We start from the raw sequence: 18,802 nt of genomic DNA, 5'->3' as shown, positions 1-18,802 counted from the left end.
ACAGATGTCAGCCACTCACCTACAGATGAATGATAACCTCGTTCACAATTTCTAAAAAAAAATAGTAATTAGGTACATCATTTTGCAGGTTTAATCTCAGAATTAAATAGCGTAAAGACTTACCCTCGTTGTTAATACTCAATCTATCCAAATTTTTGCTATCAAAGATCGAAATTTTACAATGTCCAATAGGTATTATCAAATATCGATCTTCGGTAGGCAAAGAATTGGATAGATTGATTATTAATAACGGGCCATAATCCATCTCCAAATAGCTTTGCATCATCCAGCTTGAATATCGCGGAGAATTCTAAAACATTTTCCCGTATTAAATTTTGCTGAAAATAAGAGATAATTTATTCTACGGTCACATGGAAAATTGTGAAAATGAGGAACGTTACCGGTGAACGGTGAATATCGAGGAACATTGCAATGAAGAACATAACATTGAGCGCATAAAATATGCGCGTTGAATGTATCGATGGCGCATTTTTATTACGACCATAAACATGTTGGAGGCGGTTCGCGGTAGAGATGTTTGGACCACATCCAAAATGTATTTCCCATACATCCTCTCAACAAAATATAAATATTGGACCGCTTTATTATTTGACTAGCCTGTAGTTTCATTCTGGAAATATCATTTTATAGTTTAGCTTAAACTTAATATAACATATTATTGAATTCGAATTGTTTATAGTTAGTTGATAACATGACCTTCTTACATTTGATTTATTGTATGACTGTTCCATCCAATCGAATCAAATCATATATTTGAAAATGTGTGGGCCCTAAGCCATGAATAAGATTAGGTATATTTTATAAAAAAAAAACTTCGATTTAGTAATGTTGCAATTGATGGAATATGGTAATTGCCGCCCATGGATATCTGTAAATAAGTCCAAACAGGATCATAGCCACACGTGCGGCTACTCTTGACTCTTGAGGACTAAGTTAAGAAGCCTCATATTTCTCATCCTAATAAACCGAACACAACTGTACTTAAAATTTTAGTTACGACTTACAAATTAACTGTTAATTTAACAACGAAAAACAAAATTAAATCTCCATAAAATTCTATAAATTATTGAAAGGTCTTTCTTTATCCCCATTTTCTTGCAATTTCCTTTTTATTTCTCAATAAAATGAGATAGGCCCAAAGAGGGATATAATTGAGCAGGAGGAGGGATTAATTGGATGGAGGTCACTGTGACCGCTCACGTGTAAAATTGAACAGGAACTCATTAAAAGACTAAATAATCCCGAATTTTCTTCACAAACTTGTATTTGTTCTTCGAATGCTTGAAGATTACTAATTAGGCAGTTTTTGGCAATTACAACGTAATTTATACTAATTGGTTTAGTTAAGTAAATAAGCTGTTTATCTTCGAAATTGTCTAACAAAAAATGAATTAATGGTATGTAAATTATGTACAACGTTAAGTACAACAATGTAGGTATTTAAAATATTGTTTATTACATTAAATATACGAAAAATATATATTTTTAATAAATAGTATTATTCCTTTGCATATAGTTATTCCTAACTATTAATATTTCTACGTTTATATATATTCATTATACAAATAATTTCTACATGTTTCAAAATACAATCTCGGAGCGTAAATCAAAAACGGCCTTTTAACTAGTCTTGGATAATACTTTGTACACCGCAGTGCATGTTACCGACACGATATTTTATAAACGTCGGAAAGAATGTGTGTGCTACACATGCATTAAAGTAATATAATTTTATTATAGAAACATAGTTATAAAAACTTAACGTAATTTTAATTGACGACCTAGAGATCTCTCTGTTGATTTCATTTAGCATTTTTTGCGAGGTTTAAACATTTATAAGCTGTGAATAAATTACTTATCATTTGCATGCTAAACGGTGTTTATCTTTTGTTTAAATAATTTTAAGACTTAATTTGATAAAATATATATACTTATTCTTAAAATAAACAAGTGGTAAATGATCGTGCAGTTGATCTGACGGTAAATAGTTACTACTGCCTATAATCGATCCCAGATAAGGTTAAAGTTCTACTTGAGGTCCACCACATATACAGATATACAAAATTGGAACGCAACGCTAAGTACCTACTTATGTTTGACTGATTATTACACATTTGTGTCCAACAAATAAACGTTTTTCTTTCTTTTATTCTTCTTACATGTGATACTTTTCATGTCGCAATGTGTATACAGCTAGTAAGCCGTCTATGTTGATACTGGCTTAATCCTCGGTTACAGCGCAATATATTTCTTTGGGCCGAGTTTAATATTTGGACTCATCCGACTCTGAATACTCCGGCGGCCTTACGACTTAATAACTGAGTGTTTGTGGAGGACTTTGCGACAAATCGGCCTGTTATTGATTCGTGTGAATGTGTTGGAGTTGTTTCAAGCGTATGTAAGTAGCTGTTGTAATTACGTAGTGAATAAATTCTTTGAAATTTAACGTTCTACGTTTATGAATATTTGTCTATAACATTTTTTGGGGTGGGATGAGCATGCTGCTTTCCAACATTGCATTGTAATGGAGATTGGTAGATAATAATATTAAGGATTCTTTATATATTTATAACGCTGTATAAGTATAAACCTTATTTTGATTCTGCGGGTATTATTTGCCATGAATGCGGACTATTACAAGCAAAAGAAAAAGAGCTACTCCAATTAGTAGCAAGTAAATATCGAGACCTTAGAAATTAAAATACAATTCAGTATCAATTATCAAGTATCACTCTAAAATCAAATAAATACTCGTAGGTCATAGCTTAGCATTGATCAATCCACGAAGTCAACTATTGATTTCTTAAATTGCAGAATCAAACAAAATTGAGTACACATTGGAAAACTCAACAATACGTACAATAGGTTGAAGATTGTTACTTAGTTTCGTTGAATCAAAATCAGTGTCTATAAAATCTTTTCTATGTCGACTTCATTCGAGAACACAGTTGTTCGAACGTGAGCGCGTTGCATAAGCGTCGAGAAAATGCGTGTTATTTCTCGTCGGATTTGTAGAAAATCCACGGGTTTGTGTTTATTCACGCATGTCCTGGTACTGCCTCTGACGAAACAATGAGATGTATTCTGATGTATTTTTTGCAGTATTTTTATTTGTAAAATCCTTCACTGGTAAAACGAAATCGATTGTACATTTTACAAGTATTTTCTATATAGACATTTTTAAAGCTAAATAAGATGCCCGCGGGATGCTAGTATTGAGGGAAATTGCTAAATCTCAGCAATATTTTAATATGTCCCCATTAAAGTAAATAGCATTTAGTTCTTATAAATATTCAGGAAGGCAAAAATAAACTATGATATTATGTTTTTCAGCACTGAAATATAATCGCTTCAGGATTCCATTATGGTCTCGGATTAAAGTAAAATTAAGGTAGAAAATAAAAAAAAAATTAAATTCGAAATTACAGATGGATTCTTAATTTATTTGTTAATATTTAACGTGTGGTATGTTTAATACGTGTGTTTTTACGATTTAAAATAACAACCTACGAATTACTAGTTACTTACATTATACTTATACTTTGTAATTACAATAAGTGCGTGATTCCATACCACATACAGCGACCAAGAACGAATCAGCAGGATCCTTCATAGGAGCCGATAAGATCTTTTATTGACCTCATACATTGTCGTCTCCAGTGCGCTGTACAACGACAGCGACATGTAAGATTGACGACCACATTACGACCTTGTTGAAACTTTATTTTTAGATATTTCCCCAGCGCTTCTTTCTTGCACCCCCATTTTGTAGTTATACGTATAAAACCATGTAAGTTTTGGCTAGAAAGTCTAGTTATGTCCTTTTTAACCGACTTCAAAAAGGAGGTGGTTATCAATTCGGCCGGTATCTTTTTTTTTTTTTCTATGTATGTACACGAATTACTCCGCCGTTAGTGGACCGATTTTAATAATTCTTTTTTTATTGTATAGAGACGAGCTGGAAATTGGTCCCATTTAAATATGGTTAGGTTAATTTCGTGTGTGTACAATTGCTACAAGTTGGTCCCATTTAAATATGATGAGGATCAGAGTGGGTTCTGGAGACAAAATAAGTAACTCCTCAACCGATGGGTATAATTGAGTTTTGTTTGAAGATATTTCGTGTAGGTTCTAATGAAATTACAAAGCCAGTTCATCATTGACCATTTAAGAGTCTGATAATGTGGCTCGGAGACAAAATATGTTACTCCTCAACCGATGGGAATAATTGAGTTTTGTTTGAAGATATTTGGTGTAGGTTCTAATGAAATTGCAAAGCCAGTTCATCATTGACTATTTAAAAGTCTGATAATGTGGCTCGGAGACAAAATATGTAACTCCTCAACCGATGGGAATAATTGAGTATTGTTTGAAGATATTTGGTGTAGGTTCTAAAGAAATTGCAAAGCCAGTTCATCGTTGATTATTTAGTTAGGTTAGGTTGGAACATATAAGACATTATAAAACTAAGCGAGCAGGGCGCGGCAGCGCCCTGCGAGTGGGCGGTTCCAATCAATGTAAACTCAGACCTTACCTTCATTCATGAACACGTTTTTACAATTTTATATTGTATTAATATAAATGTTAGTATGTCATCACTAAAAAGGGTGAAAAAAAAAATTTAACAAAAAAATATAACCGACTTCTATGTTACTACAAAGTAAAAAATAATTAAAATAAATGTTGGTTTAGTACATATTTCTGATGTCGGCGCTCATATTAGACACGCTGTTTACATCGTTATCCAACGAAATATATTGAGCGCCGACTTCAGAAATGGCTCTAATATAATAACAGTCTAAATAAAAACCATTTGAGAATGTACTAGAAGTTACAATAACAGTCATATTACAAAAGTCAATAATATCATTAATAGTCAAGCCAATCAAACGTTTAGTATTGTATTAAATCCTTAAATCAAAATTGATAAGGGTTTATGATTTTAGAAATAAAACAGCAATTAGCTTTCATTTTTTATTAAAACAACTATAAGGAAGATTGTAGTTTTATCTTCTTAATAATATTTACCGTAAGGTTTATTATAATAGCATGATTGATCCTTCCAAGGAGTCAGATCCAATTTCTCAATTTCATCGCAGTTGCATAATTCATTTCTACAATATAGTAAGATAACGTTTTAATTACAATAATAAAATATACATGGATAAAATAACAATTATAATAATGAACCAACAAACTAAATACTTAAACATTATAATGATATTATGAAGGTAGTAAAACCCTTTGTAGTTCAACTCCAGAGGCACCGCTTCATTTCTGCCTATTAATAACAGGACTAAGCTTGGATATTTTCTGGTAGTAAAAGTGACTGACTTATCCCAGGCGAAACTTAATCTTTAGGGTTAGCATCGTATCTGTAGCTGATCTTAGTTAGGATTCTAATATTATTTGGAGTTAAGTACATAAACCTCAAAGGGCTCTTAAAAATATATACAAATGAACTCACCCAGGTCGTATCCTGTAGAAAGCCTTTGGCTGAATTTGGGTAACGGAATCACCGACATCGCACAAAAGTCTTGCGACTGTCATCTTACGTATAGATTGTAGTTGATCTATTTATCAGAAAAAATAGTAACATAAGAACATCTTCCACATAACATATGAACACGTATATAATATTGGATACAGGCAGCCGAACATTGCAAGCTCTCTTACTACTACGGTAATCAGGTAAGCTGGATGGTATTGATTTGATAAACAATGCATTTAAACTTCAGCCCCGTATGGGGAATTCCTGTCCTGTTGGATCTCCTCGTGGTTCTATTTCAATCAAGGTCAGATTGTTTCCATATTTATACCCAACCAACTGATTAGCAGTTACTATGAAACTTATGACATTCTTGGGATCCAGAGATATACATACCATAAGAAAACTTACTTGACAAAACTCTAGAACTAACCAATAGTCCTTTTCTCCCACATGATGTGCATATTAGAAACTTATATAGTATATTTACTTACCATAAGTAAATGCATGTGGTCTATTTTGCCGTTCATACCAATGCCTGTCCGAGACAATATTTTGTATCAACTGCTCCACCACTATGCAGTAGAAAGTAGGTGGTACGTGACCACCTTCAACGAATGTTTCAAATGACATTCCCACGGATAGGTCAATATCACGCACATGTCGGTATTTGTGTTTCAGGAGTTCCAACCTCTGAAAGAAAAGTAAGAGTGTAAGTAGCAGAAAACCTTGTTGTTGTACAATTTCTACTTGAAAATATATACCATGAATGAGACTCCTTTTCTAGTTACGCATTTATAGACGAATTTATTATCGTAAATGACTTGAGCACATGGTATGAAGCTGAAACACCCCATTGTACGTTGTACATACGTCTGTGTCGCTTAGAACGACAATATTTTTTTCTTGTCAAGAAATATTAAATCTATTTATAATGAGACAAATATATTAAGTACTGTTTACGTTCTAAGCCCAATAAGGAAAACGATACGATAACCTATTTTATTTTTTTTACTAATGGCTTATTTCTAATAATGTATCATAAGGGTATACTTCCTTATTTAAGTGAAAAATGTATAAAATACCTCAGGAGCGATAGAATCTAGTAGATCGTCGAAGGTCTCATATGATTTTCCGAAGCAAAATTCCTTGTAGGCGACATAAGGCTGACTGCCTAAGTAACGGTTCTTGCAAATATCGTTCGTGAAGACGTCAGAAGCCCTTTGTTGTGGCCCAAGAGCAACTTCTGCCATCTAACCAATATTATAAGACATTTAGACAAAATCAATCTCAATGCTTTAGTAAAATGTCATATCACGCATCATCAGCAACAAACTAAAAAGTAAAGGAAGCGAAGATTCAAAAAAATATTTCTGCTTACATCCCAATCAACAGCATAGTCGATCTTTCCACAAGCCTGCCTAAAGGCACTTTGAGTTATGTACTCCATGTGATCTAACAAGAAAGCTGTCCTCAGCGTTAGGTTAGTCATCTTAATATTTTTCATGTGGTAGCCGTCTGCGTCCAATAATCTGAAATTAATGGAGCTAAGATCTTGAAATATGGACTATAGCTTAATTTTTATGTTATGGACACCAAGACAGGATTATGATTTACATTAAAAAGTCGCGGGTAATAGCTAGCCATAATATATATACTTTCACCTTATGTTTGATTCTTGGAATGTATGGGCCCAACGCAATGCCAAAGAAAACTCTGAAGACAACCGTGGATTACGATCTTCGTTGTATATATCTCTGAATCCAGGAGATGATGAAATGACACTGTCGCGGATGAGATTTTCCCGACCTTGAAGTAATAAAGATTGGCTTTTTTTAATTTTGCTACAAATTCTTTGGGTTTAAATTAATATACTCAATTTGTACCTGTGCCCTTGACCCATCAAAAGGGTAAACGATTGCACAGTCAAAATCCACATTAAATATTAAACTTATATTAAATTAAATTTAGTTTATATTGAAGAGGTCTATGGTAACATTAGTTCCATCTTTACCCATTAGTGCAGGCCACATCTCAAAGTAGTATATCTGATTAATAACGGCGATGATGATGTCTCGAGTAACGTAGAAGATGGTTTCGTCTTTCCAACACGGGTTCATTTCAGAGAGCTCAGTTGCAATCTTATTGTGCAGTCTCCACGTCCAGATGGAAAATAAGTTGATTCCAAGGATACTGTTCGTTGCGGAGTCAGCTACAAATTAAATCTAATTGGAGTCATGGATCGAATCAATAATAAGGGTCATTGAAATTTATTTAGATTGTAATAAAGTATTTTGTATCTAGGTAGGCAAGGATGTATAATTTTGATGTATAAATGTGTTCAGATAGATCAAAATGAAGGTCTATATTGGAATATAGATGTATGCGTATTTCTATTGTATATGTATAATTTCTCTATTGTATAATTTCTATTGTGTGTCTATGTATGCGTATTCAAAATATTTTCCTTACAAGACAATGTTGAGTTTTAAATAGGCATTGGGCTTGGAAATTAATATATAAAAGTCAGCAATCCAATACTTACGAGTGTCATGACACCTTGTTTCGTAAGGTCTTTGATTTAAAATACACACACTTCCAGGTTTCTTGGTGCTCGGTGGCCAAATGTTTCCATTTTCTATTTCATATTTCAACAATCCTCTATAAAACAGCCGTCCCTTTTCATTCAATGCCTTCAGTGTATTTCCATAAACTTGAGACAGGTCAAATAATGGTAAATTTGATATTATCTAAAATAAAAATCACCCAAGGAGTACTGTAGTTTCCTTATCGTGTTCCTTTACTCAGTGATTTGGATTTGAAATAAAGTAAATCTAGTAAAGAAAGTTGCACCGATGATTTAATTTCTTAGTGTTCTCTCTCTCCTGTCAGTCGGCAGTATGGTTTACACTTACATTTATTATATTTATTATGGTTTATACTTACATTTATTATATTAACCGCGACCTATAACAATATTTTGTCGAGTATCTGAACTGTACTAAAAATAATTGTCGTATGTTCATAACTTACCCTTTCTGGTATAGTATCTTTTCTGATGCAACCCATAGATTGAAAGCTTACGGGTACTGTCATGTTTAGGCAACGAATGTCGGAAAATCGATGAACAGGATCGTCATTAGGAACCTTGTTGGGAATGCAGTTTGGATCCGTCTTGCCCTTCGGCTCACAACAGTAAGGTGTCCACAAGACGTAGTTCACTAAATAACATAATTTATAAAATAAATTATGAAACCGTGCATTATATTATGAAATAAAGCAACATTATTTAATATGTTATTACATATCAGTTATAAATCCAAATTTAACTTCAGGATATTTTTATAAGAATGCAACCTTACAGCCATTAATTATGTAACGACGAAAACTGAGAGAAAGTTATTAAAATATCTTTGGAGACGATAGTAAAGAACGTAAAAAAGTAAAAAACAATTATGACGATACAAATCTGAAAGAACTTTAGAATCCTTCGAGAATATAAAAGAAAAACATGCAAGTTGATTTTCTATGAATGTATGAAATAATGATATAAATAAGTAGCAAATTGGAAAATTATTGAAATTTAAAATTACCAGTATCATGAACAGATAGCACATCCGACGTCAAGAAAACTAAGGCATAGGTGAGGAGATGTGTAAACTTTTGGTCAGGCAAGTAGCCCTCTGGATAAAAGTGAGTACGTAACGGTCTGCACAAAGGCAAGGGCCCTCCATCTTCAGCTTTCCTGGGGCCAAAATCTAGGTAATAAATACTTTAATTAGTATTTTGTTTCATTTTTTTCGAACTTTATTTCACTTTTTTTATTTTGAACAAGATAAAATTAATTATATTAAAATAAAAACATTTATTTGACAGATTTGTTTCAAAGAAAGGAAACTTTTAATTGAATTTTTAATTTCTTTAAATGTATATTTATTTTATTTTCAGTAATTTTATTTAAAATCTGAAACTAGGTTGAAGTTTTTCAAAACTAAAACTTACTTGTATTTCTATAATTGTGGTAACAAGAACAAAGTTAATACCTTTCCCAAACATCGCTGGCAGAAGCCTATAAACTGGGGTATGTGGGGCTCCTTTCGTCGGATTTTTTAAATTGTTGCAAGATCCGTCAACTCGCCTCCATTCATGAGGATCACATGGTTGTATTTTATTGGTACACCAACTATAAGAAAAGCAATATTGAGATCGTAGTCTGTAGAGAGCTATTGCTAATGAATTTAGCGATTGGCTTTTTCTTGATTTTTTTTTTATAATATAGGAATAGCTGACGAGCATGCAGTTCACCTGATGGTAAGTGGCTACTGCCGCCCATAGACATCTGTGATTAACCCCAGATAGGATTAGATATTCCTACTTGAGGTCAGCCACAGATGCAGATGATGACTAGGCTGGAACGCCTCGGAAAAGTATGTCTCGCTTACCACACTCTTAAAAACGGAACACAGCAGCGCCTAACACTGCTATTATTAGGTAGAAATAGGTGTCGTGGTGGTGCCGCCGGAGTCGAACCACAAAGGGTTCTACCACCTTCAACCTTGTTTGTTATAAAAGTCATGATTTTGTTAGAAGGTAGAAGTTGATGTGACGATTTTCCCACAATCAGCTGGTTGGCGGTAAGAGAACATATAATTGTTATTAACTAATTGGTAGTATTATAATAACAAGGACGATTAGTCATAGAAAATATACTATAGCGACTTTCTTCAACTGATCAAGAGATGGCGCCACTAGTGTTCTAAATCACGCCATAGAAGTACTCGTATTATAAACATCTTGGATTATGCACATTGCACAAGTTCTGAAGTATATATCGTTTAGTTTGACTGGTAATATCCCTTTTTAAAGTACGCTCTAAAAATGGAATATTTTCAAAATAATCTACAGTAAATATTTCTTGTCGAGCTTAATTAGGTTTATAAAGGTGGTAAAACCCTTTGTGGTTCGACTCTGGTGGCACCACCGCCACACCTATTTCTGCCTTATAACAGTAGTGTTAAGCGCTGCTGTGTTCTATTTGAAGGGTGTGGTAAGGGAGACATACTTTTCCGAGGCGTTCCAGCTAAGTCCTCAGGGGTAGCGGCGCATCTGTGGCCGACCGCATGTGGGAATATCTGATCCTATCTGGGGTTGATTACAGATGTCCATGGGCGGCAGTAGCCACTTACCATCAGGTGGACTGCATGCTCGTCTGCTACTTCTATATTATATAGAGAAGGCTTAATTAGGTGCTTAAAATTAGAAAATTACTTACAATGTAGTATTGAGTTTTTCATGTCTCTTCACTTCTTCAGGTGATATTGGATTTCCCGTGAACGCGTCATATACTATACCATCGGAACCTCTAGTACCAGTTATAGCTACGACACTTATGAGTAAAGGTAATAACATTTTTATAAAAAAAGCTTAGATGTTTTTTTAAGAACGTTTGGGGTTTTCTAAATACTTGTACCAAATGGATGAAGTGTGGATGTCATCAATGCCTTTATTGATTCAGCAACGGATATCCTTTACTGTTTAATAAATCAACTTAGATAATGTGTGAACAGGTTTTCGGAATATCGTTAACAGGGTTTAAATTTTTTAATGTAATTAAGTGATAAACGAGAAAGATAATTTACGTATTTAGTTTATGTTGCTGCAGTTTACATTTACAGTTATTGAAGAAAATATATTTGTTTCTATGAATTGGAAAATGAGTGATATGAGTGATAAACGTGATGGCTGACCAGGTCGACCGATGACCTGAAGAAGACGGCGGGAAACCGCTGGCTTCAAAGGGCACGGGACCAGATGGAGTGGCGCCAATTAGGGGACTCTATGTCCAGCAGTGGATCTCAAAAGGCTAATGGATGGATGAATGGAAACGTGATGGCGGAGGGTTCTCCCTATTGATCTATAACGTAGTTCCGGCTAACGTATAACGGCTTCCGAGTTTGATTCCCGAACAAACCGACGGATTATAATATAGGTTTTTTTATATTCCAATTTTTATGCCCCTTTTCAATAACCGTTTGTGTAAACAAAATAAATGTGTGTTAAATAAATAATACTTTCCCTAACCGATCTTGCGATAAAACATATTTTTCAAAAACCTTATTTCTCTCCTTATCAAGTTACTCGTATATGCTTAAACTAAAATGTCAATATAATTGGTTGAACCATCTTCAACTGCGAAACAATATAATTTATATGTTCTGTATAAATAACCATTTACTGTTATACAATGACAATATAATTGAATACAACACAATATATAAATTGTATGAGTTATTCAACATCGCCTTAATTACTTAAAGGCATGTTTCTTGATTGGTAGATATGCGAATTATTGTTTATCATCGGCAGCGCTAACAAGCATCATATGCAAATTGAGTGTCGTTGCATACGTGAGTGGCGCCGAGCGGCACAATTATATTAATTGCTGAATTAGTTATGGTCTTATATAGATGAAGTGGGTTAATGACCTGCTATTTATTAGTAATGATAAATGTATATAATAACTGAGAGATACAATTAAAAAAATACAATTGCCTTACAGTTATGTTACCGTTTACAAATAATCGTCGTTAGTATTACATTTCAAAGTATCATAATTTAAAAAAAAAATTGCCTTAAATTTAATGTAGTTTATAAATATTTGTATTAAGTTATATTATAATGTATTTTAAATAAACTATCAATAACTCTTTGGTCTTATAAAATTCGTAAGTAAAGTTTAAACCTTATTTAGTTGAGATCTAAGTAAGTCAATAATAAGTAAGAAATATATGACAAAATAGAATAATAAATAAGAGTAATAATAATAAGTCATAAATAAATACTATTTGTGATAGACGAAATTATATTTTATACCCTGGTAGTGAAAGTAATGAAATATTTACTAAATCAGCGAATGCCACAGCAGAGATAGTCATTAATACTAACAAAAACAGTAGCCGCGTCGAATTTAGAAATATGGAAATTAGCTGCAAATCCCCCGGCGAGCCTTGGACAACGACTAAAATGGTTAGATATTACTGCGATCTATACTGATTTCAGGTTTTTCGCGGAATAAATTGTGAGCACATTATCATATGGTTCATTTAATAATAAGAGACCTGCCTCCCAAAGACTATGCCACGTGTTTAATAAAATTGAAGTTTTAAATAAAGTCGTCCATATCGTGTCATTACCCGTGAGGATTAAAATGCTAGTATCTTGACACATTCTTCATATTAAGTTATATTTAAAACTGGCAAAAACAGGTGTAGCGCTGGTGCCTGCAGAAACATAACATATCTATCACATATACGAGCACATATACATACATATACATATATTTGTACTCATAGAACATGCAAGAATATAACCCTAAATGTTAGGTTAAGAGAGTAGGATGTAAAAAGTATCGATTAATTTCTGGAGCCAAATCTATTGATAAATATTTTAAAGAGCACAAAGTATTGAGTTCTAATGTAACTTCTAGTTTAGATATTACATTTATTTTATGCATTTCCAATTCTAAATATCATCCAGCTACATTAAATCCTGTCCTCTCTGCTAGATTCAAAGCATCATGCTCAGTATCGTCGCTTTTAATTAATATTTCTACAGCGCTATCTGTATTCCCTGAATTTGAAATACAATATTCAGAGGGAAATGGTATGCTAATGATGCGGCTGGATGACGGGTTTGGGAATTTTACAAGTAATATAAAAAATATAAGTGTATTTAAATTTGCATGTGCAATTGCTGGGCAGAATTAGAAAGGTTTTTGGGGCTAGGTAAGTACGTTTTTTAGAAAGTATAGCTTGAATGATTTTAAATTTTGGGAAGATCTAAGTCCAGATAATTAAGACTACGAGTATACCAAGATAATATATCAAAACTAATTCTCCATGTTGATCTCAATAACAATTTTAACATTTTTAGTTGGTTTAATTTACTTCGATATAATTATATTAAATACAGCACGTGGAACACAAATTGATTTCAATTTACTTACCTTGTACGTACGTAATTAATTAGAGTGCAATTAATTTAATCTCATTGTTATATTTTGCATTGTTATCGTATAGTATAGATATTACGCACATGTAAGCGCAATCGTGGTACTAACTACGATATATGTAGAGGCAATTTATTATCAAACCATTATTACCCTCTACTGGGCACCAGACTTGTTCAATTATGAGAAGGCTAAGGTCAACACACTCTATTACTAGACGGTCATTACATTGTTAACTTAAAACTAGTGTAAAAAAAATTAAACTCATTAGTGACTTACTCGTATCTCTATCATTGAAACTATTATTTAGCAACAGCGGTTCTTTTATGTTTACAAGGAAACACTTAGTCGAGTATCACTGAAATATTCATGAGCATTTAAATTCTTCTGAGTGAGCAGCCAACCGCAAATAGCTTGTAATGACAACGAAATACCGTTCCTGCACTTTCGTTGCATTAAACGAATATTCTTCACCAACACCTAGTTTTTCTTCTACAGCTACAACAACACCTTTATCATTATCTCATTTAATATCATTATCGTCGAGCAAATTAAATTTAAACCGCAAATCACGTTGGCCACTACCACCTGCCACTCACATACGTTTGCCTTCATCACTGACGTTACCTCATGAACTTCAACCCTATCTTGATGGTAAGAAGGCTGATAGCAATCTGCATTTCAATTACCTAGTGCCACGTTAGAGTGGCTAACTGCTTATGAATAGGCAATAAGTTGTCCAGAGGCGCTATGCACTGGTTAATGACAGCTGCATAGTCGAGTTATGCAGATTAATGCCAATTTGGTACACCTATAGTAATTAGAACTTGCGGTGCCTACTGTCTTGAAGGGTGCGCACTACGAAGCTCGTAGGTTTGAATCATTGGGTTCTGAAAATCGACCGAGTGAAAGCCTATATTATGAACTACTAGCTGTGGGTTTAGATGTATATGACTTTGGATTAAATGTTATTTTTTGAAGTTTGTATTATAAATATTTTTTGTATTGATTTACATAATAAAATATAAAGTTTACATACAAATAGGTATAAAACAATAAGTTTTCATTGCAGGGTATTTTTGGGTATGTTTGATTTTTTAAATACGGAAGTCTTCAATGACGCCGATCTGATGCTAAGAAGTAAGTACTACCGTCTTCAAATTTTTCTGAAAAATTAAATTAACTAATACAATTTCTTAGGGTCTTCTTTCACTAGGGTCTTGTTTCGTGGTTGCGATTAAGACATACATAGACAAATACACAAACACTCAGACTCGGAATAAATCTTAATTCATCATTCAAATATCATCTGTCTGGCGATCCAACCCTCGGCTGGTCAGTATGGTGATCGCTCAGCCAAGTAAATTGTCAAAAAAATATTTTTGAATAGTCTTACGTGTAAATAAAATACCATCAGATGACCTCAAATGCCAAGTAAAATGCTAACGTCTTACCCTTCCGATAGCCGCAACGGGACTAGGGTCCATTGTCACAAAACCATTACTTCAATAGAGGAATCGACTAGTGACATAAAGATATGAAAGGTCGGAGTATTCACGGGTGTAAGCCATGGTAAGGACAGTAAAGGTACGCATACATTGGTTATTTTCGCTTGCTAATAGATTTAAGAAAAAAATAAACTAAGGCTAGTAACCGCATAAAGTAGATTTTTTATCTAATCTCACTCAATGCGTCGAGGAAGATGCTACTTTTAAAGCCGCACCTTTGGCTGCAAAACAGCATATTCTTACGTCATGAGATGAGTCATCTCCTTTGATTGAATAAAAAAAATAGGCGAGAACGTCAAATTGATGTACTACAACATTACTTAAATGTTGTCTTGTTAGATACCTATAACTTGTGGTTTTGCATGTCAATCAGATGCGTTGTGGTTACTGATCTAAGCACTTGTGAGGTGAGATAATGGTGAGGATAATTGCTGCTTGAATATAAGTAGTAGGTGTTATTACTAGTAGGTGTTCATCTAGAGCAGTCAAAAGTGAGGTAGCAAAAGAACCTGAGGTCTGAGTGATATTAACAAGTGGTACTGCCTCTCTTACATTTTTGTAAGCGACTTCAGATAGGTTTACAATCCTATTTCAGATCGGCAACAAATGCATTGCTATCCCTGGACTAAAATGGACTGAAATAATTTGCTTCGTGTGAGTATCTGACGCTTATTACATCTGTGAGAATTAAAATCTTTGAATTAACGCGAGTAATACTGGATTCATAAGCTTGAAATAGTACAATAGCAGAAGTAGCTTGAACCCAGAGTTGAACGTTGAAGGGTTCAACTAATATAAATAAATTCTACTTGTTATGCTACTGTATAATTAAAAAATGTAAAAATACAAATCTTCGTTCATTGTGAACGAGATCTTACCAAGCGTGGACGCGGAGGCTCCACGCGCCATTTCGCCTTACACTACATGTAATTTGTAAAGTTTCTGTAAAATCAAAAGGTGTAAAAATACAAATCTTTGCTCAGTGTGGACGAGGCCTTACCAAGCGTGGTCGGTCAACCGGACGCGGAGGCTCCACGCGCCATTTCGCCTCACACTACATTTCCTCCAAATGACGCGACAAACATTTCAATCGGCTTTCCGGAAACCGATGTTTATTTTATTTGGCCCATTCGTGCTAAATTTGCCAAAAAGAATTTGTCGACTTATCTTAAGATGTGCGGCTGAAATAACATCCTTTGCATTATGTAGTAAAGGTTTTCATAAATTACTTTTAAGTTTATTTTTGATATAGTGGTCGTACATTATTTCTTTTCAGGTATGTGTCTGCAGATGTACACAAAGATATTAATATCTTTTTCTACGGGGATAATTGGCTATATTAATTAGGGTATTCCCTATACAAGCAATTTTAACGACAATATGATAACGTAGTCGATTTGACCTCTCTTAAGGTTCGAATACCTTTTTTTTTGTTTACGAGGGGGAAACCTTCAAAAGGTACCGGACGACGCGGGAGCGACGCCGGGTTATGTGGGATTTTTACCGCACTAAAACGTCCCCGGTGGCCGTCCTCAACGCTCGTTGATAACTCCGGGATCTCCGACGGAACACAACCGGAGTCCTCCAAGCGCGATGCCCCGATGGGGCTCTTCCCTGGGGGACCAATTTTCGCTTCTCCCACACCATCTGGTGTTTACGACGGGAAGCGACCACACATACCGTCATCCTTCCAGGGTTGCTTGCTAGACAGTTTGAGCTCTCACTCTTGCCGCCTGCAACCCCTCAGCCCCCTTTTAGTAGCCTCTTACGACAGGCAGGGGATACCGTAGCCCTATTCTAGTCCCGGGACTACAGGGACAAAGGTTCGAGTCACTGTTCTCTTCAAATGGGAACAAAATGCGAAAAATCTTACATACTTGAGAGGTTTTTCACAAAGGTGTAAGTTTAAGGCGTGCGTGAAGTCTATCAATCCGCTCTTGGTATCCATGATGGACTATTGGCCAAATTATTGGCAATGTGCACTATTGGTCAAAATTATATTCAGAAAGAATGAATATACGTGCGTAGTACGACTGATAATGGATTGATGACAAAACCAATAAATAATGAAATTCACGAGTTCAAAACGAATGTCCCCATTTATATTATGACCAATTTCGTGTAATTATCATCATTAACCTTCATCGGTATTGTGCTCCAACGAATATATTGTTGTTAAACTTTGTCCTGAAATATATTTTAATTTACTCCCGCGCATATAAATTATGAGAGGTTTTATGTAAAACCATGCGTTCTACAGCTGTCGTTTAGCGAGCAAGATAGCAAAGATATGTCAGTGTAATAGTAATCGTTATAAAACGTTGTAGCAATACAATATGATAATTAATTAATCGAAGGATGACATCGTTGAAATAAACAAAAGACAAGTAATTAGAAAGTGAAATATAGATTTGATGTATAGTAGCTACTTAAATTATGCTAAATTTTAAATAACTGGCAAACTGTTACTTTACGTGATTAATTTTTACAGTTTATGCAAATTACAAATAGCGCAACGTTTGTGTGAATATAGAACCGAATAGAAAATGTATACAATCTAGACCTAAACTATCTACCTTACGTCTAGATTTCTACCATTATGTCAACTTCTATGTCGGCTTCTCCCCACGTCCAAAGTTTCGCTGTGACCATAATCTATGAAACTAGGTGAAAATATCAGCAAAAAAGACATTTCAAACCGCGTATAGTGAGTACCCGTTATACTCGTATATTAAATGTCCTAATTTCGCGATACTACTCGTAAGAGTGTAATTTCATATAAGTAAAATTATGAGCGAGGCACAATTAAATGTTTAGCAAACAATCGCTTGTAGTCACTCGCTAGGAGTGGAACGTCTGAGTAAGTTATGGGCGGGATTTCACCTTAATTTCAACAATACAGCGACGAAACTTGGCAACAGTACAAATAACGATTTATAGCTTGTATTATCTCCATCTTTTTTGTACGCTTCCTTTTGCAAGTTGTTTGGATGGCATATTTAAAATGTATTTAAGAGATTATCCTCAAAATGAATACTTGTATTATTCTTTTTATGGGTCTTAGTTGCTGGATAATGATATTAAGAAATGCAAATAGAATCTAACTGAACTGAAGTGATCACTAGAGCCTATAAGACGTTTTTATAAATTCAAACAAAATATATACGAGTAAGTATTCCGAAACAGATTATAGATACCCTGAAGTGTATATGTATTAAAATAGCCTTAATCTGAACATATTGATTAGTAGAACAATTTTCTCCCTACATAAAGAAGTACCAATAGAAGATACACCTATTCTAATAGTAACCGTTTTTTGCCTTACCTTTTAGCTACATGAAAGGTATGAAATACTTATGCCACAAAAATATTTTACATTTTTGAAGATTTTGATACCGTTAGTCATGGACATCCAAAAAACCCTTATGTAAACTATAACCAAATGATACATAGCATGGCAAGGGTACAAGTAACTTGTCACTTTCATGGGATATTAATTCATCCACCACATACCAACTTAAGTGAAAATCAAACTAGCAGTACTCATCTTGCGATTATCGCCTTTACAACAGTTGCTCTAAAGGGTAGAATTGCGTGTAAAACCCTAGTGGCAAGGGCGATAAGTGGCGATCAAATTGAGAAACGAGGTGACACGTGCAAGTTATTGCTTCACGAGTGTTTGGACAAACTACGATATTGCTTATTCGAGCTGAAAATCTTTATTCGTTAGGAAATTATTGGGAGTTGCAAACCGTTGTTACAAGGTGGAGTGGTTGG

General features: G+C 34.2%; 1 protein-coding gene across 1 annotated transcript; it reads right to left on the bottom strand.

Annotated features, from left to right (window-relative positions):
* Positions 1-5,028: 5,028 nt before the first annotated feature.
* LOC140750868 (salivary peroxidase/catechol oxidase-like) lies at positions 5,029-10,918 on the bottom strand. Its single transcript, XM_073084591.1, has 12 exons — positions 10,782-10,918; positions 9,553-9,692; positions 9,103-9,267; positions 8,543-8,730; positions 8,055-8,259; positions 7,524-7,721; positions 7,174-7,318; positions 6,891-7,041; positions 6,595-6,762; positions 6,004-6,202; positions 5,489-5,594; positions 5,029-5,135 (listed from the first exon to the last, which is right to left on the bottom strand). The coding sequence occupies exons 1-12, from the start codon at positions 10,916-10,918 to the stop codon at positions 5,036-5,038; spliced, it is 1,902 nt and encodes a 633-aa protein (XP_072940692.1). The 3' UTR covers positions 5,029-5,035.
* Positions 10,919-18,802: the final 7,884 nt, after the last annotated feature.

This window comes from Epargyreus clarus, unplaced genomic scaffold (genome assembly GCF_041222505.1).
Source record: "Epargyreus clarus isolate Ecla_fem2 unplaced genomic scaffold, WU_Ecla_fem_2.2 ptg000021l, whole genome shotgun sequence".
In the NCBI taxonomy this organism is placed as follows: Eukaryota; Metazoa; Arthropoda; class Insecta; order Lepidoptera; family Hesperiidae; genus Epargyreus; species Epargyreus clarus.
The sequence above is the reverse complement of the archived record's forward strand: the minus strand, read 5'-3'. Positions and strand labels throughout refer to the sequence as shown.